At 42.5% G+C, this 20,819-nt stretch overlaps 1 protein-coding gene across 1 annotated transcript in view; it reads right to left on the bottom strand.

The window, feature by feature from the left end:
- Window positions 1-20,819, bottom strand: part of SYT9 (synaptotagmin 9) — a 150,947-nt gene that overhangs the window by 63,602 nt on the left and 66,526 nt on the right. Inside the window, exon 2 of the mRNA XM_054971964.1 lies at window positions 1,519-1,864. Coding sequence (XP_054827939.1) covers window positions 1,519-1,864 — 346 coding nt within the window. The remainder of the gene's footprint in view (window positions 1-1,518; window positions 1,865-20,819) is intronic.

Below are 20,819 nucleotides of genomic sequence, written 5' to 3'. Positions count from 1 at the left end.
GCAGGGGGTTGGACTAGAAGGTCTGTATGGCCCCTTCCAACTCTGTGATTCTGCGATAAATCAGAACATGTATACATTCTGCGTATCGAATGTATGGCAAACACTGCCACAAGTTATGTGGCATCTTTGCAGGATTGGTGGCTTTTTAAAGACTGAGATAGTTTTATGGTAGACTGGTATAAATATCACCAACAATCATATTTCTCTTTTGGCAGTGGCTTTGTTTGCCAAATTAAACTAGAAGAGAACTATTTTTATCATGCCTTGATCATAAGATTTTGAAGGCTTCCAACAGGCCACTGTCAACAAGAGTGTGCTGAAGTTGGTGAATTATACATCTGATACAGCACAGCAGTTTTTAAGTGCTTATCCTTGCCTTCTTCCATTCATGCTTCTATCATTTTTACACATTCTCCTTTGTATAATTTTGTTCAGTCAGCCCTCTCTGAGTAACTGCACATCCCACTCACAATATCAAAGCTTTGGCTAAATCTTAACACTTCCTATTTCTAATCATCACAAGTGTTTTAATAAACCTATTTTTGCTGAAATCTTTGCAGATTTATATCAGCACTCACAGCATCAGAGATAAGTGCAAATGAGCATACTTTGCAAAATTAAATTGAGGCCACCTTCACTTACTACAGGACTAACTATTTTGTTCAACTCATAAAACAAAGAAAAGGTGCACCAATTTTTCTATATGTGATGTACAAACATGGGGCTGCTAGTGCAGCTCTTGCAAACAGCTGCCAACAACTGTGTTCTTCAGGTTTATGCAGAGGACCTCCATAGTTTGTTATAATGTACTCACCTTTATGTGTGAGGAAATAACAAAGCAACCAAAGGCAGAGGCAAATTTTCTATTTTTTTTCTTAAAAACTTATAACAAAGGAGGAGCCATGTAAGCTGCAATTTCTTGTCAAGATAGTATCTGTGAGGATCAATGCACATATAAAACTGTCCTGCTCCTGCCCCATAATGTTTCTTACATTATATAAACAAGTCTTAAAGGAAGTTACCTGCAGCCTAAACTGTGCGCAGAAGAGGGCAAAAACCTTAATAGCTGATTTCACTAAGTTTAGGTCACCACTTCCAAGTTTATTATGAAAAATACTGTTTGAAGTATGTGGTCTTCTTGCTGCTTTGTTAAGACGTATTAATGCCATGTCAGGTCTAGCAGCAATGGTGAAGTGCAAAAGAAGGCAAGCTGCAGGGGCAAGTTGCAGAAAACTGAATGGAAAAGTATTTTAATAGCGTGGGACAATTTATGGATTTAGGAGCATAAAGGCTTTTTATCTGCACACATACTGGAGCAATAAAATGTATCTGTGGAAAAGCAAAACAGAAAAGATCCCACTGTATTTACTCTATGAAGGATCTGTTTTGTGACTATTTATGTATTTCTGTGTGACTGGAGATAATAATGCTTTACTCTTTCAGTAATTTATTCTCCCTACAGTACCCTATACCTCGTTCTCTGTAGCTCCAAACTCCAAACAAATTCTAAGTACTGACCTAGCAGAAGGGGTTGGTTCTGTGATTTGCCGATGCATCCGAACATTGTGCACACAGTTCTCCTTGGTCCCTGTCTTTGCATCCAATGGAATGTCAGGGGAGGTGTGGCTAATCTTCATAGAGGAGTCAAGGTAGGAAGTAGGCTGTCCTGGGTAATCCTCACTATATTCATGATCATTGGTGTCTGTATCTGTATAGTTCAGTGATTCCTGTTGGTCTTTGTTTCCAGGCAGGCCACGTTCTCGCCAAGGAACCCAGCAAAGCTTCCAGGACACAAACAGAGATACCCCAAACAAAGCAAGTCCACAGGCAGTGACAACTAATGACAGTAAACTCACGGAGATATCTGAAAATAAGAAAGAGAAAAGGCATGTTAACATTCTGTTTTATTTTTACTATCATTAGAATTCAACTCAGTATGCATCTTCATACAGCTAAGCTTCAAAGAACTGAAAGCCCTCTCTCCAAACTTCCATTATGTGTATTTCTTCCCAATGACCTACTCAAGGAAACATACATTTAAATAAAGCTTTTTGTGAGGAATGTGCAAAAATATAATGTTAAAGTAAATCATCATCATCATCATCATCATGCCTTTCTCACTGAGATCCAAGGCATATTACTCAGTGTGAGTGAAAAAACAATATAATCAACAGCTAGGACATTCACTGAACAAAGTACAATAATGAACAATAATTATGACATTCAGGGAAACAGATAAAATAGGAAATAGTAGCAGAAAAAAATGGAACAAGCATAAAGCCAAGCACAGATTAAATCTCTCTGAAACAAAACATAACTAATTTCCATTACATATTTAGCAGCATGGAAGGATCTTGTCTATATCAACAGACAGTATGCAGTAGTGTATTGTTTAGTCCTTGTCCCTACTAAGACACTCTCTGAGCTATTGCTTATGACACAGTCTTGTGATCTGGGTAGAAAGCCCTCCTGAATAATTCAATTTTGCAAACTTTGTGGAAAGCCAGGAGAGTGGAAGCTTCCCTGACATCCTCAGGGAAATCGTTCCATAAGGTGGGTCTACCACAGAAAGAACATGTTTGCGGGCAGTTGTTGGTTTTGCCCAACTGCAGAAGGCCCTGACCAAATGAGCAAAGCTGCTATGGCAGAGGGAGAGGTGATTGCCCAGATATGAGGGGCCAAGGCCATGAAGGGCTTTGAATTTAATAGGCATGAACTTGAAATGAACCCAATAACTGATGGGTAGCCAATTGAGTGACTGCAGAATGGGAGTGATATGCATGCTCCATCTAGCTCCTGAGAGTAAGTAAGCTGCAGCATTCTGCATCAGCTGGCTTTTCTGAGTCAACTTTGAGGGGAGAGTGCATTAGAGTAGTCTAGTCTCAATGTTATTGGGCCATGAATCCAGGTGGTCAGAGCAGCCGCGTCAAGGTAGGAGGCCATCTTCCAGGCTAGACTGCATTGAGAGAAGGCCTTTTTTCAAGCTGCATTTACTTGCTTCTCTAGCTGCAGTGCTGGGTCTAGTATAACCCTAGGCTCTTAACTTCTGAAATGTAACCCAGGACTTCAGATGCTTACCCAGTGTTATTTCAACTTTCATCTACATTGAAATAATTTTTATCTCTTTCTGCTCTATAATTTTAATGGGCTATGGAAGTGTTAGATCTAATTTTGCAACAGCATTCTGTATTTATTTAAATCAGGGCTGCTTAAATAAGTGATGTGTGTTTTTCATTGTTTAATTCATACATTTTTTGAATAAGCATGTCTACTGTTTGTTTTAACTATAAACACATTCGTTTCAAATATAGCCCTAATACTATTTAAAACCATCGTCTAAAATCTCTGTATGTAGAGTCTGCATGCATTTTACATTGTTTTCATTTCCCTAAGCCCCTGCTAAACCACAATAAGTTTTTTTCCCCTAGGCAGTTTAAAAATCAGTAATTCTCACTGCACTATAACTATTTAATGCCATGATCTACTAGTTCCTCTGAATTGCTAGCTTTCATTTTTTTAAAAGAGTAAGTCTAGCCCTTTTAGTTCCAGAGACAGGGGCAAATTCCCTAACTGCCGTTCCCCTAGATAGAAATTCAGAGGAATTAGACCTTGCAATAGATTCTCATGACTATTTTACTGTAGTGCAATAGCCATTACCATTATTTTAAAAGATCTGAAAAAATCCCTCTGGTGGTTCAAGGAGAGGGATGGTGGCCACAGAGGTTTGAGACAAGGAAGATGATGGCAATGTTGGTGGGAACTTCTAAAATGCACACCTTCCTGTCCAGACAACCTGGTAACATGCTTGATCTGCATTCTTTCTGGGATTTTACCAAGAGAGGCTTGAAACAGAATATATCAAGGGTGCAGAAAGTCTGAAACGTGGACTATTAGAAAACATCATGACAATTCTCCAAAAATCCCCCACTGGAGTTTGAAAACAGAGATGGAAAAAACCCTCCATATGAATGTAGCCTAAATAATGAGGGGCAGGTCCACTGCAACAGTGGGAGACCTCCAAGCCAGCCCCCTCCCCAACATTCCTTGCTGCCACTTAGCAGGCCAGGAATGGAAAAATTAAGGGGACTCCTTGGTAATGTCACCATAACATGTTGCATTAATCCTAGAACGTTACTCTGATGCAATACTATCACTTCTGCTTTTTCACTGGAAGTAGCATCATGCATTGGTGCTGCATCAAGAACACTGCCTCCTCCCACCCCCAACACTCCCAAACCCTACAAAGTAAGGTCATGTACTTGATGAGAAAATGTCCAGGGTTTTCAAGAAGCAGAGGCTGGTCAGAATGTATGTCTATGACCTATTTCTTACTGGGAATCTGATATTATATATTATAGCATTTATAGTCTGCCTTTCTCAAGATGACTCAAGGCAGGTTGCAGCATTTCAGACTGTAGCATTTTGGTTGATAGAAAAACAAAGTCCCCCGACACAGAAAACCAGTGCGTGGAAGACAAAGCTAGGCTAGAAAACTAGGAATGTGCATGGAAAAAAAAATCATCATTTTAATTCCATATCATAATTGATGAAAGGGAATGTGTAGCAGCTTAAATAATTCTTGGAAATGTTGTTGTATCATGAGTTCCATTTCTATTATCATTACGTTTGGATTTTACGTCTGCCCACTGTTTTCCATGTGTGGAAAATGGCAGATTTTTCTGAATGGACTTTTCCCACCATATGGTATTAAAATACCACAGAACCTAGTCCACGCTGTCTTCTAAAGACTCCCCAAGTTTCAAGTGAATTGGACAAAAGGGTCTATAGTGGCATTTGCAGGAGACAATTATAATCTCGAGGAGTTTAGATGGTATGTAGTATTTTTCTCTTCCACCCCCTCCCTCTTTCCTTCCCATCACATGGCTTTCATATCTCTAAGAGGAAAAGAAAACAGGGTTGCACCTACCTGTAACTGTCGTTCATCAAGTGTTCTTCTGTGCAGGCACACATGGGGAACTGCACATGCCCAGGTTAGCTGCAGATGCATCAAAGCTCCAAAAGGCGCAAGATGCTTGCTTGGCCCCCTCACATGCCTTCTGAATGGACGCAGCTATAAAAGGTGTGGAGAGTGGATCCTTCCTTCAGTTCACTAAGCTGCTAGGGAAGGAGGATAAATTAGCACATTAAAGAGCACAGAGCGGGGAAAGGAGGGACAGATGTGTGCCTGCACAGGAGAACTCTCGATGAACAACAGTTACAGGTAGGTGCAACCCTGTTTTCATTGTCATGTCTTCTGTGCAATCCTACATGGGAGATTAGCAAGCTAACTTACACCCAGGCGGTGGGAGTGTCACTCTTCATTGAAAAAGACTCTTCAGGACTGCTCTACCGACTGCAGCATCCCTTCTGGAGTCTACGTCAATTGCGTAGTGCTTAATAAAGGTGGATGGCATTGACCAGCTGGGTGCCTTGCTTAAGTCCACAAGTGGAATGCCAAAGCTAAACACTGACAAGATAGATTGGGCCCTTGTAGAATGCGCCCTGATGTTCAAAGGGCAAGGTTGTTTGGATTGCTTATAACCCTAACCCTATAAGGACCAGGCTTTGTACCACTTAATACAGAATGCTAAATTTGAAACTATGGTTCAGGTCTCATGTCCTGCAGATTTCTTACTAGGCCTATTCTCTGGAAAAGTCCCAAACTCTGTTAATTAGCTGCACCTGGGCTGCTTTCTTCTCATGAGAGAGTGGCCTTGGAGAAGGTGAGAGCCTGATGCTGATCTCAGCTACAGCAATACTCCCTAATCCTTTACAGGGCTGTAATGTCCAATTAAGAAACTGAGCCCTGAATGGTTCATCGAGTGGGCTGATGCCCCTCCAGATTTCAAGAAGCCTCTTTGTCTCTAGACAGTTTATCAGTCTTGTTACATTGTAGCCATTGCCAACTACCTGCAATGTGAGAAAGAGAGCTTCTCAGCTCCATGCCACTTCCAGGATGCCTAGAATAAGCTGGCATGGATGGACTTTGGTAAGATCAACCAGCTTGGGAACCAACTCAGAGAAGGCATAGTCAGATAGCCAATAGTATTTTAGCTCGTTAGAACATATTTAGACCAGCAAGCTGTTGTTTTTTGCCTTGCCTAAATGCTTCTAAAGAGTGGTTTCTGCCTTGCACACGTGCCTATGTTCTTTCTTTAATAAACTCCAATAATATATTTCACCAGCCTGTGTCCTGTGTTGCTTACCAAGGAGGTACACACACTCAAAAAGAACCCAGGAAGCCGGGGTGCTTGCAGTTACTCACACTCCTAGCTGATATTATGGCCACTAAGAAGGCTGTCTTGGCTGTCAGAAATCTGAAAGGACATATAGCTAGAGGCTCGAAAGGCTTATATATGAGAGTTGCTTAAACCAAAGACAGGCTCCACGGAGGAGTGGGCTTGGACACTGGAGAGTAAACATTAGCCAACCTTTTAAGGAAGGATTTGCATTCCAGTTGGGAGGAGAGGGACCTACCCTTCACCCCCTCATGATAGACCAAGATAGCCACCAAATGGACCTTCACAGAGGAGTTGGAGAGTTCTTGGTTCTTTAACAGGACCAGATAGTCTAAGACAGATGGCAAGGATGTCGAAGAAGGGGCTAAGTCCTGTTCAAAAGCCCAAAGGGATAAACATTTCCACTTGCCAGAGTATGACTTCCAGGTGGAAGGCTTTCTGGCCTGAGAAAGTATGTTCCTGACTGGGGAAGAGAATTCTACTTCAGGGGGGACATAAGCCAAACCATTAGCTTCCGTGTGTCTAAATTGTGGTGAAGAACCACGTTGTCCTGAAGAAGGGTTGGTGACTGCGAAATCCTTCCCTGTGACATTTTGGACAGGGTGGAGAACCAAGCCTGTCTTGGCCAATAAGGGGTGATTATAATCACTGATGCCCTCTCCCTTATCATTTTGCTGAGTGTTAAAGTTATGAGAGGGAGAGGAGAGAAGACATAGAGTAGATCGCCTGACCAGGATATCCGAAAGGCATCTCCTAGGGACGACTTTCCCTTGCCTGCTCGATAGCAGTATTGGGGGCGCCTCTTGTTGAGTGAAGTAGCAAAGAGGTCTATGATGGGAAACCCTCACTGCAGGAACAAGGGTTGAAATAAATCCATGTCAATGGACCATTTGTAATTGAGGTTCCTGGACTGATTCAAGGCATCTACCAGAGTGTTGTCATCTCCAGCGATATGGATGGCTGTGAGGGAAACCTGATGCTGAATATCCCATTCTCAAATCAGGGAGGACTCTCAGGAGAGGGACAGAGAGACCATGCCCCCCTGCTTGTTCAGATAATGAATGGCAGTTGTGTTGTCTGTGCATATCTGAGCACTGTTGCCTCTGACAAGGTGGAGGAAGGCTTTCAGAGCAAACCGTATGGCCCTTAGCTCCAGAAGACTGATGTGTAACTTGGACTCATGTTGAGACCAGAGCAGCTTCATATGACTGTCTCCAGAGTAAGCCTCCCAACCCGACAGGGAGGCGGTGGTAAAGATGAAGAGGTGGATGGGACTGTAACTGAACACGGTCCCTACTGTTAGGTTCTGTTCATCGTTCCACCATAAAAGGGATCTGTGAATATTCCTCAGAACCAAGAACTGCTTGTACACGTTCTAGTAGTGCAGATGAAATATCCTAACAAATCAATTTTGCAACGGCAAGAACTGAAGTCTGGCAAAGGGTACTATTAGTGTCAGAGACGCCATAAAAGCTAACAGTTTTTTGATTTCTCTTGCGCTTTGGTGTCTGAAAGTGCACATCTTGTTCAGAGTGACTCTTTGGTGGGAAAAACCCAAGCTATACTAAACAGAGAAATGTTGAATTTGCTAATAAACTAGGAAGGTGGTTGGCTAATAGACTGAGAAAAGAGAGAAAAAAATAATCTTAAAATTGCAAGATGGGAATACAGAAAATGGAGCCATCCAAAAGACCCTTTTTAAAGTATTATTCAAACTTATATAGAAGAAAGGATATTTCTTTAAAGAAACTGAATGATTTATTGTCGCAGGCTTTCACAGCCAGAGAACGATGGTTGTTGTGGATTTTCCGGGCTGTAACGCCGTGGTCTTGGCATTGTAGTTCCTGACATTTCACCAGCAGCTGTGACTGGCATCTTCAGAGGTGTAGCACTGAAAGACAGAGATCTCTCAGTGTCAAACTGTGGAGAAGATGTTAGCAGGTAATTTATATCTACTCAGGAAGGTGGGTTTGGGTTGCGCCATTCTGTAAGTTTCCCAGGGTGTGGAACCTCCTCAGAGGTTTTTTTAACAGCACCTTCAATATTTTTAATTTACTCAGTTAAATGTTTTAAATTTCATAAAATTGTCTTCCATTCTCTTTTCAAATGAATATATTTTATGACCTAGTTGATCAAAGAGTTTTTGCATCAGATCTGTGGATATAAGAGTGTCTATAGAGGTATGTCGTTTTCTTGTACCTTAAGACATTTTCCGCTAGATAACTCTATTTTTCTATGAATGGTCTGTGAAGTCTTTTTACGGATAGTGTTGCTTCCTATTCATTTTGTTTACATTCCAGTTCCAAATTTCAAGGCCATTGCTTTAACCTTAGCTTCTTAACTCAGTTTTCCTTTAACCAGTCCAGCCAAAACACTTTCTCCCAATACAAATTCACAAATAACAGAGAAAAACAAATAATAAGCTTTTTGGTTACCCTTAGTCCATTAAATCTTTCCTTCTCATATGTAGTTTAAAAGCTTTCTGCTAATGATGAATCATCAATTTTCTTATCTTGATTAAAAGAAAAGAAAAAAAGAGAAAGTCTAGGAAAGCAGAGTATTATCTCACCACACCATAAATAATTGTGTTGTAAAGTTGGTTAATTCTTTGAAGATTTGAGGGTAGGTTGCCTTTGAATTCCAATTGTAGCTGCGCGAAGATGTTTTCTCCCACTCTCCAGATGCCCCAATTTCCAGCCACTACCCAGGACAAACCTGGGCAGTAAGACCTTCAGTAGACCTGTCAAACAGAGCACAAGTGGGTAAACTCATGATCCCTGCTTATCCAGAGTGTACTCTGGACAAGAGGCTACTGTCAGGACAGAATATAGCGAAACAGAATGGTTTCCAGTTGGCAAAGGTGTCAGACAAGGATGTACATTATCTCCCTACTTGTTCATCCTCTATGCAGAGTATATCATAAGGAAGCTGGATTAGATCTAGAAGAAACTGGAATGAAAATTAGTGGAAGGAACACTAAATTTGAGATATGCAGATGACCCCATGTTACTGGCAGAAAATAGTGAAGACTTGAAACGACTACTGATGAAGGTTAAAGGAGAAAGTGCCAAAGCGAGATTACAGCTGAACATAAAGAAGACAAAAGTAATAACCACTGAGGGAATTACAATTTTAAAGCTGACAATGAGGAAATTTAATTTGTTCATGATTTTCTATTCCTTGGCTCAGTTATCAACCAAAAGGTAGACTGCAATGAAGAAATCAGAAGAAGATTGAGACTTGGAAGAGCAGCTGTGAGGGAGCTAGAAAAGATCCTCAAAGGTAAGTATTTGAGGGAACCAAGATCAAGATAATCCAAACAATGGTATTCCCTATTACTATGTACAGATGTGAAAGTTGGACTGTGAAGAAAGTTGACAGGAAGAAATTTGATTCATTTGAAATATGGTGCTAGAGGAGAGTTTTGCGGATACCATGGATGGCCAAAAAGACAAGGGGGTGGGTAATAGATTGAACCAATCCTGAATTCTCCCTAGAAACTAAAATGACAAAACTGAGGCTATCGCACTTTGGTCACATCATGAGAAGTCAAGTTTCTCTGGAAAAGTTAATAATGCTAGGAAAAGTAGAAGGCAGTAGGAAAAGAGGAAGACCCAAAATGACATGGCTTGACTCAATAAAAGAAGCCACGTCCCCCAGTTTGCAAGATCTGAGCAAGTCTGTTAATGATAAGATATTCTGGAGGTCTCCATGTCACCCCCATCGGTTGGAGGTGACATGACAGCACATAACACACACACACACACACACACACACAAGACTATCAGCTTGCACTTATTACATATGAAGTTCTTCTTGTCCATAGGGAGAAAGACAAACATAGCACACCCTTGGTAGGTAACTGGAAATAGCCCAGTAGCCATCATCTTCTTCTAAAAAAGAAGTCTGCTTATGATTGCTGTACAAAATAGATTTTCTCCCTATAATCTCTTTTCTGTGAGGAACCCGGGCCCAAAAAACCTGACCTACTGCCTCGTGAGAGCAAAAGTAGTAACATAACAAAAGAAGTCTATATATAAAATAAAATGGGGTGGAGGACCTTACAGGATCCCCAGGCTAACAATAGCAGAGGGTGTGGTAGCAATGATTCCCAAGCAGACAGGCCATCATCAATTACTCACAATACATGCAAGGAGAAAAACAGTGTTGCACTTACCTGTAACTGTTGTTCGTCGAGTTCATTTTGTGCAGACATACATTGGGACTGAGCTTGCGCAGGTCTGCCTTGGAGAGAGATTTATAGCTCTAAAAACCTCGAAAAATGGGTGGACCCCACCCAAAGTGCATGCGTGGCATTTCGCGCCCAAATGCAGTGTAGAAGGGCGGGGCGCCCATTTTGTCCCTCAGTTCTCCTATGCTGCCAGAGGTAAACAAGTGTATATTTCCTCACAGCGGGGTAGAAGGGAGGGAATGTGTGTCTGCACAGAATGAACTCGATGAACAGTTACAGGTAAGTGCAACACAGTTTTCATTGTTGTTCTTCTGTGCAGCCCCACATTGGGAGTATAGCAAGCTACTCAACAATGGGGGCGGGTGTGGGGAAAAATTTGCTTCTCACTCTTTTAGTCGTTATTACCTTCTTTCTTTTCCTTTTTTTTTTTTAGGCAAATAATGACTGAAGAACTGCATTCCCCACAGCAGCATCCGATCTGGAACTGGCATCTACTGATGATGAACATATCCAATGATGACCACGTGGCAGCCTGGTAGTTCTTCTTTAAGGGTGTTCGCCGAAAGAAAGCCGCTGAGGAAGACTGCGACCGAGTAGAATGAGCTCTGATCATGCCGGGACATGGCTTTCTTGCTACGGCATAGCACCTCCTGATCGTTGCCACGATCCACCTAGAGAGGGATTGATTAGAAGCGGGTAAACCCATATGAGGGCCCGCCTAACAAAGGAACAGAGACCTAGTTTTCCTGAAGGACCGTGTCCTATCTAAATAATACAATAAAACCCTTTTCACATCTAAACTGTGTAATGCCCTTTCTGCGTCTGAAGTCAGGTTAGGGAAGAAAACTGGAAGTGAGTTTCTGATTTAAGTGAAAAGAAGACACCACTTTGGGGGTGAACCGAAAACTAGGGTGCAGTATTACCTTTTGTGAGAAAAACTGTAAGAAAGGAGGATCTACCCTTAACACAGCCAACTCGCCCACTCTCTTTAATGATCCAATTGCTACTAGGAAGGCAACTTTCCAAGATAACAGGGCAAGCGGGCAACATGCTAGTGGTTCAAAGGGGGGAAGCATTAACTGGGCTATTACCAGAGAGAGACTCTGTTGAGGAGTCGTGACTCGTCTAGGAGGAAACGTATGAAGTACCCCTTTTAAAAACTGCTTGGATGCATGGTGAGAAAAAGTGTCTTACTGTCCACCTGTTTGTGGAAGGCTGAAATAGCAGCCAGGTGGACTTTAACGGACACAGCCATAAGGCCCCTAAGTAACACGGAAAACAAATAGTCAAATACTCTGGGGACTGGGCAGGAAAAAGGTGGGAAACCTCTCTGTGTCACCCAGTTTGCAAATGCCGTCCACTTCGTGGCATATGATTTCCTAGTAGATGGTTTCCTAGCATTCAGCAAGATCTGTGCCACTTCTTTAGAAAAACCTACAGTTTCGGGAATAGCAGCCATGCTGCCAGACTGAGGGAATGACATTGTGATGGCGTAATTGTTCCCTGTGAAGTAAGTCTGGGGTCTTTGGTAACAGGTAGAACCTGCTTTTGCCATTTTTCATAGAAGGGGAAACCACTCCCTGCGAGGCCAGAAGGGTATTATGAGAATACAATGAGTTTGGTAGTGTCTGATCCTGCACAGAACTTGAGGGAGCAGGGGTATTGGGGGAAAGGCATAAAACAACCCTTTGTCCCAAGGGATCTGGAAAGCATCCCCGATTGAGTGGCTGTCAAGACCCGCCCTCGAGCAGAAAACCCTCACCTTGGCATTCTGGGAGGTAACTAACAGGTCTACATCCGGACATCCCCAATTCTTGAAGACTGGGTGAAGGAATAAATCGTTGATTGTCCACTCATGGTGTGGCTTGAAGAACCTGCTCAATGTGTCTGCTCTGGAGTTTGAGAGGCCAGCAATGTGAATTGCTTGCAGGCAGGTGTTGTTGCAAATAGCCCGTAGCCACAGGCATGTTGCCTCTCTGAAGAGGGTCAGGGAAGCAGTCCCACCCTGTTTGTTGAGATAATAGAGAGTGATGGTATTGTCTGTTTGCACCTGCACTATCTTGTCTCGTACCAGCTCTGTAAAGGAAGCAAGGGTATAGCGTATGGCTCTCAATTCTAAGACATTTATATGCATCCGCGATTCCCTAGGGGACCAAATGTCCTGTACAGTGAAATCCGCAAGGTGCCCCTCCTCCCTGGAGGGAGCCCTGGAGGGAGGCACCAGTAGTTAAAGTAACATCTGGGGGGTGAGTCCCAAAGGGGAGTAAGTTGGATGGTTCTCTCCACCATCTTAGGGATCTAGTGATTGACCTAGGGATAGAGAGCCTTTTTAATTGGGAATCTGTAAGAGGGTCAAAGGCCCTGATGAACCAATTCTGCAGAAGCCTCATAAAAAGGTGTGCAAAGGGAACCTCTCCTTTGGAGGAGGCCATAAGACCCAGCAACCTCTGAATGAATTTTGCAGACTGAAACCGCTTTGATTTCACCTGTCTCACTAGGGATTGAATCATTTGCATTCTTCCTATGGGAAGGAAAGTCCTCCCCACGGTGGCGTCCAAGGTGGCATCTATGAACTGGACACACTGTGAAGGCTCAAGGTTGGACTTCTTCCAGGTAACCAATAGGCCTAACTGTGAGATGGTGGTGGTGGTAATCTGAATGTGTTCCAGTAGGGACTCCCTAGACTGGTCCACAAGGAGCCAGTAATCTAAATAGGGGTAAATTGTACATCCCCTTGATCATAGGAAGGCCACCACCATTGCCACACACTTAGTGAAAACCCTGGGGGCTGATGATAACCCAAACGGTAACACTGTATACTGAAATATGTCCTCCCCATAACAGAAACGCAAATATTTCCTATGGCTATGGTGTATAGAGATGTGGAAGTAAGCGTTCTTAAGATCAAGGACGGCAAGCCAGGCTCCTTGTTTGAGGTAATGAATTACACTAGAGAGAGTTAACATGCGAAACTTTTCAACTTTAATGAACATATTCAGGCATCTTAGGTCAAGGATCGGACAGACTCTACCGTCCTTCTTCTCCACTAAAAATACCTCGAATAAAACCCAAACTTGGAATCACCAGCAGGAACTCTTTGTACAGCTCCCTTCTGTAGCTGCTCAGATATGGCAAGCTGCAGTTCTTGTGAGGGTAGAGCTGAACTCCCAGAACAACGCAAAGGGGGAACGTCCTCAAAATGTAAACGATAGCCATTATGAATGATGGCCAGAACCCAGGAACTGGAAGTGATCTTCTCCAATTCCTGAACAAAGGGAAACAGCCTGTTCCAAAAAAGATAGGCCTGTTCCGGAACAAGGGTGGTCAGTCAGAAAACAGGCTTCTGAGATTGAGGGTGCTTTGGAGATTGTGAATGATTCTGTTTGGACCTTGGCCTGTTAGATCGCCTGAAAGAGCCTCATTGGTAAGATGAGTATGCCTTATATTGATTGTACTGATGGTAAGGTTGATAACTGTCCCTCGCATTGTGTTGGTATTGTTGCCATCCCTGGTTGCGATACTTATACTGCTGTTGATGTTGGGGATGTTGCTGCGGTGCAATGACCCCCAGAGAGCGAGCTGTTTGTCTGTTCGTTTTCATCTGATTCAGTGAATCATCAGTCTTTTCAGAGAAAAGTGAGGTGACCTCAAATGGGGAGTCTTCCATCTTGCTTCGTTTGTCGGGGGTCAGAGAGGTGGATCTTAACCAGGAATGATGGCGGAGTACCACCGCCGAGGCCATGACTCATGCAGAACAATCAGCTTCATGTTTGGCAGCCATCATTTGTTGTTTTGCAAGTCTAGACGCCACCCCTTGAAGAACTAAGAATATTTATTTCTTGATCTCTGGGAGGTCCGCAATGTACGAAGACAGCCATCCCCATAGAAATAAGTTGTACGATCCCATAGTGGCCTGATAGTTATAGATGCGGCAATTCAGAGCAGCCGAAGAGTAGATCTTCTGCCCCAGCTGATCAAGTTTGCGACCCTCTCTATCACTTGGAGAAGAGTGCAGACCATACTTGCTGTTAGGCTGTATCTCCTCCATTACGAGGAAGGAGAGCTTAGGATGGTTGAAAAGAAAAACAAAATCTTGCTGTTTCAGATTATAATAGCCTTCCACTTTGCGTGAAGTGGCAGGTACAGAAGCCAGTTTTTCCCAGACTCCATGGGCAATGTCCAAAAGGTCCTCCACTGCTGGGAAGGCTACCAATGCCGTGGAGTTGGAGTACAGTGCCTGGAGCACCTTACTTTTTGGTTTGGAAGAGGTGCTGGATACATCTAATTCGAGAGCCCGGGCCATCCGCAGCATCTGCTCTGCAAAAAGTCTATAATCCTCAGATGGGGAGGATGAAGCGGGGTCTCCAACTGTCTCTTTGGGAGATGGTTCAGAAGCTATGTCTGACACCTTTCCCGTAATGAGGTATGGATTCGATGTTCTCCTCCGACCCAGAGGCAGGTTCCATGGATGCAGTTAGTTGGTTTCTGGAAGGACCCGAATTCCAAGCTTGCTGGTGTTGCTCTGAGATAGGTTGAGGAGGAGGGGGTGGCAATGCAGAAGCTGACTGGAGCCAAGACACAAACTCCTGCCAGTAAGGTGCTTGCACTTGGTAAGGAGTTTGAAAAGCCCAGGATGGTCCAGGACAAAGGGTGCTGGCAGGGCCGAGACTGGGACCAGCCATGGAAACGGTGCATACTGCTACGTAGATTGGAACTGAGTCTGTGCCTATGTTGGAACCAACATAGTCGAAACTGGCTGTCGCTGGGCTGATGTACACCGATCCGAGCAGTTAGGGCTGGGATCAGAAGGCAGGTTCCGACTCCTCAAACAGTCCCTCCCCTTCAAAGTCTTGGTGGAAGACTGGGGTGGGTGGAGGAGACGGTGTCAAAGGAGGGTGTAGGATCTCCTCATCAATAACCAGAGATGGCATGGAGGACGTCAATCGATGTTTCCCTTTATGGGAAGAAGTAGAGGAGGACCTCTTCAGATGCTTTGTCTTTGCCTTGGCCTTTTTTGGCAATGGTTCCGAGGAAGCATGTTCCAATCCGATCAGATCTGGGGAACAGCATTTGGGAGGAACCGGCTTGTCCTTTGGATTCGGCTCAGAACCAGAAGCATCAGCGGAAAGAGTAGGTTCTGAGGGAGTTGGGGCCTGTAGTGTTGAAGGGCCCTCATGCCCAGCCTTCGTAGTTGCAATCTCAGCACTGGGCACCGGGTCCAAATCAGTGGGTGTCTGCGCTGTTGATTTAGTGGAACCCGATAGTACCATCTCCCAAAGGGCCACCTTAAGCCTGGCTGCCTGATCGCCGCGCGCCTTTGGTGTGAAACGTTGGCAATGGCGGCAAGCAGAGACATTATGGGACTCACCCAAACAAAGCAGGCATAAGGAGTGTTCATCTGCCTGAGGCATTTTCATGTCACGTTTTGAGCACTTTTTGAATAACGCCTTCTGTGCCATCCTTGCCACAGAGGAATTATACTACTAACAACAACTATAATAACTACTAATAACTATAACTACTAACAACTACAACTACTCGTTACTATAACTAGAACTAACTAACAACAGAGGTTAAAGTGAGGAGAGGAGAGCGAACAACCTCTCTCACCGGTGGCAAAAAGAGAACTGAGGGACAAAATGGGCGCCCCACCCTTCTACACTGCGTTTGGGTGCGAAATGCTACACATGTGCTTTGGGCAGGGCCCATTTTTCGTCCGTCCATTTTTCAAGGTTTTTAGAGCTATAAATCTCTCTCCGAGGCAGGTCTGCGCAAGTGCAGTTCCAATATGGGGCTGCACAGAAGAACAATGACAAACAAAGAGAAAACCACTGTCTTGCAAGCTAAGCTCACCATTCACTCTCAGGCCAAAAGCACTAGCTCCTTCTCAACCTGTTTGCACACGCACAAGCACAGACAGCAAGCCTCCATCAATTATTACCCTGGCAGCTTAGAAAAGGCAAGGAAAAACACCTCTCCAACAACCCATTCCTGTGCTCCTTCTCCCAGCCCAGCTGGCACAGCTCTGCCTCTGGTGAGGAGGAAGCCTTTAAATATTATATTTTAATATATAATATATATTATTTTCCCTCTTTATTTATGAGTCATTCTGTGCCTGGTCAGGTTTATTTTATTTTATAGATAAACATTGTGGAACAAATCATTAATAACCACTGAAAAATACCTTATGGCTGAAACACATATGGTCTGGTGATTATAGAGTTGTTCTCCATCATTTGAAAGTGATCTGTGTATGTACTGTTATATCTTGTTCATTATTTGTACTATACAAGGTGAAAGCGCTGAACTTGGATACTATACATATAGCCACTGTTTTATGCCTTTGTCCCTTCAGAAAATTAGGCTAGAGCGCAGGATAAATTACTCTGAGCAATTCCCTATAGGCAGGCAGAAGAATGATAAATGAAGTTCTTCCATGTGGGACTGCCTGTTGACAGATGATCTATGGCAGGCAAATTGGCTTTATTAAGTATGTTTCCTACAAAATGCCCACTGTGTAGTTGTAGAGTTGAGGGGATCATACTGTGCCATTTTTAAGTCCTGTTTTTTTAAACTTCAAGCATTACACTGCTAGAAAATTCTGCTTATCCTAAAATCAAACTGAAATTTGCTACCAAAAAAAAATCTACCCGGTGAGGTGTATAATCTGGCAAAGGTTTCTAAAATCAGTGATTGAGGAAGCAGTTTAAAAATATTTGCTTTGAAGTTCAGTGTTTGTGTTTGCAACCAAATTTTTGCCCAGCCAAAACACACCTACAATTTCATTCTTTTGCCACTTTAGATTCAGTCAACATTTCAAGAATATGTCAAGGGTTTCACTGCTATTCTGCAAAAACCCCTTTGTGTATCTTTAAAGTTACAAGGTTACAATTTTGGAATGGCAGACTCTGTAAATGGCACGACACATTTCATGCACAATTCTAGTGCATTGTGAGAATTTGGGAGGAAGCATACTTAGGGAGGACAACTTATCAGCCAAAGATCATTCCTCTCACATGAAAACATTATTCATTCTATGTGCAGTGGCATGCTGGCTAACTACTGTGGTTATATTAACTGCAGTTAACGTCTGTCTTAGAATTGCTTATGCTCTGTTTCAGCATTTCTTTAACTCTGTATTGGAGTTTTGCTGATGTTATGTTTTTATAAATTTGCATTTATATACCCTATGGCATTATTTATTGAAATGTCTTTGATACTGACTATACTAATCTCACACTATGTAATCCGCCTTGAGTCTCAGTGAGAAAAGCAGATGATAAATGACATAAATAAAATAAAATAATAATGGGAGAAGAGCCTTTCAACAGTTAGGGAACAGAGTTTTCTCCTTTCCTAGAGTTAAACCTGAGGGCTAGGTCCTCCTGCTCTAAACTATCTGGCATGGTTGAAAAGAAAAAGAAGCAGTCTTTCCCAGCCTGTGGGTTGGGACCCAGAAGTAGATTGTGAAGCCTCTTAAAGTGGGATGCAGATAAGCCTTCCCTAATGGCCACCCCTGCCCTTTGTATTGTCCTCTTTCTCCATGCCAGCTTTTCACATTCTTGCTTCTCCCACTCTTTGCAACAATAATGAGGGTGGAGACCCATCCAGCAATTGGTAACTGTACAGGTATACATATTTCCATATGTAGAATAATATTTCTGTAGGAAAATCATCATGTGTGAAGTGGCTCCTATTAGAACAAATTTCAATGCTTAATTTGAGGCAAGGATTTGACCTATTTTATGAAAACTAAGACCTGACCCAGAAAACAGTATCTTCCATGTCATATATTAGTTGGGTTTTTATCGTCACTGCATATACATGTTGACTGGTAAAGTATCAAGTATAATATGTCCTGATTATTACTAGAGTGACTTTCTTAGAATTTTAAAAGGGAATTAGAGGGAGTAATGGAGAAGAGGAGAGTGATTGAAGGCTGGAATATAGCCCTCTTATCTAAAGGCTGTGTATTTCCGAATGCCACTTACCTGAGATTAATAGTAGGATGTGGTATTTGTTGGTGTGTCAAAAACAGAGATAGGCACGAACAGCAATATGAACAAAAAAAAAGCCATGAAAACCCAATCTGCTGTTCGCGAGCAAGCTGTTCATGAAGACCTGTTCCTGGTGAACATGTGTTCGTTCCAAGCCCTCTTCTTGGCGTTCATCTGCTGTTCGTAAAACCTGACAATCTGGCGCCTTTCAATCAATTCCAGGCAACATAGGCATGGACTTTTTAATGCAGAGGTGCTCTGAAGTTGTTTTAAATTTAAATTTTTGATCAGTCGAATTCTGTGCTGCGATGCAGATATTTATAATTTATAATTGTATTTTAATTGTGTAAATGAGATGTTTTTAGAATAGTTAATTGTAATAATTGTTTTAAATATTTTAACCTTTATATATCTTGTAATCTGCCCTGAGCCTGCTGGAAATGTGGGGAGGGCGGAATAAAAATTGAAATAAATAAATAAATAAATAAATAAACAAACTCTCTGGACTCTGTCTGAACTCCTTCTGGCTTTCCTTCTGTCTTGTAACCCCTCAAAGTAGCTTCCAGCAGACAGTCCAGTTTTTGCCACTGTGAAAAGAAAATGACAGGAAAGGGAGGGACCCATGGATCATGCCTTTCCTGGAGTACAATCTCTCTGAAACTTGAGGGGGGGGGGGTGTCTTCAGAGGACAGCGAGGACTATGTCCGCTGCAAATTTTGTGGGTATTGGACATTGGAAGGTCAGTTTGTAACCCCTCAAAGTAGCTTCCAGCAGACAGTCCAGTTTTTGCCACTGTGAAGAGAAAATGACATGAAAGGGGGAGACCCATGGATCATGCCTTTCCAGGCTCAAGTTCAACCAAGTCCCAAGGGGGCCGTTCTGGCTCCCACGAACCTCCAACTACGAACATGTTTGTGAACATGTCATGTCCGTTGATGTTCATGAATCCCTGTTCGTGGATGGCAACTAACAACGAACGTCGTGTTCGTTTTTTTTTCCTGTTCATGCCCATCTCTACTCAAAAACATATGGTCAGAAACTGCACAAAATGGACTGCTAGAATAGATGGGCACCAAGGTTATACTTTGCCTATGCCACCAGAAACACTTGGACCAACCCTGGATGGGTCACTATACCAAGTACATTTGGACTGGAGTAGGGCACAATATCCAAAAGGTTGGGAACCACTACCATAGATTCTTCCTACTGTAGGCCATCTAGAAGCCTGATACGGGAAAGGTGCATAGTCTCTGAAAAGCTCTCAAAGCGTTAAGAACTGAGGTATTTACCTCTGTCCCAGTCACCTTTCTGCACTAATGAGCCTTCAAGACAGCTCATACTAGAGTTAAAGCAACAAAATCAACAACAGTGACATTCAGTTACAACAGCAGCAACATTTAAAGGTATCAGCAAAATTTCCACTGGAGATTAGGCATCAAGAATGGGGAAAAAAGAGATTTTAATACTCTTGGCACCTAGATTACGAAGACAGTGAATACCTCTCAGAAGACTGTAAGTGAGGTATCTCCGGGTAGCTTATAAACTTTCTAGCTTCTAAAAAAAGCAATCTACTCCCTGATCACTTAAGTTTTTAATAGTTAACACCAACATTTTGAATTGTGCCTTGAAAGAAACTGTGAGTGAGTAAAGATGTTTGATGGATTCACTGTAATAAGTCCTTATTAGTAACCTGGCCAGAATATTCTGGAGTAGTTCAAATTCAGAAAACTATTCACAGGAAGGCTAACATATAACACGTTATAGTAGTCTGGCTAAGGAATTACTAATGCAAGGATAATTGAACCAAAATTTTCCTTTTATGGGACAAGATTCCACTGGCACTCCATCAAAAGTTGTACAAGCTTTCCCAGTTCTGATCTTTATTGGAGAGTGTAAGTACTGTCCTATATTCTGCAGGCTGGCCAGGTCTGGGCTCTTCTATGTATGTATGTATGTATGTATGTATGTATGTATGTATGTATGTATGTATGTATGTATGTATGTATGTATGTATGTCATTTATTGTCCGCCTTTCTCACTGAGACTCAAGGCAGATTACACAGTACAAGCTTAGTATAACCAACATTTCTGTACAGTATCAAGGACATTTCCATACAGTATGAAGGACATTTCCATTAACAATGCCATAGGGTAAATAGATACAGGTTTAAAAAGACATAGTGTTAGCAAGAATCCAATACAAAGTAGAAGAAAATACTGGAACATAATCACTTCTAGGATTGACATTAGACAACATAAAACATAGGTAGTACATAGGAGTACATATTTAAAGCAACAGATAATATGTAAGGCAATATAGTGGTGAAGTCTATGGTCCCTAACTCATCAATGAAGCATCTGAGACCCCATCTCTACAATACAGTCCTCCCA

This window comes from Eublepharis macularius, chromosome 2 (assembly GCF_028583425.1).
Source record: "Eublepharis macularius isolate TG4126 chromosome 2, MPM_Emac_v1.0, whole genome shotgun sequence".
Lineage (NCBI taxonomy): Eukaryota > Metazoa > Chordata > Lepidosauria > Squamata > Eublepharidae > Eublepharis > Eublepharis macularius.
Note: the sequence above shows the minus strand (reverse complement) of the source record. Positions and strands in the feature narration are given on the sequence as shown.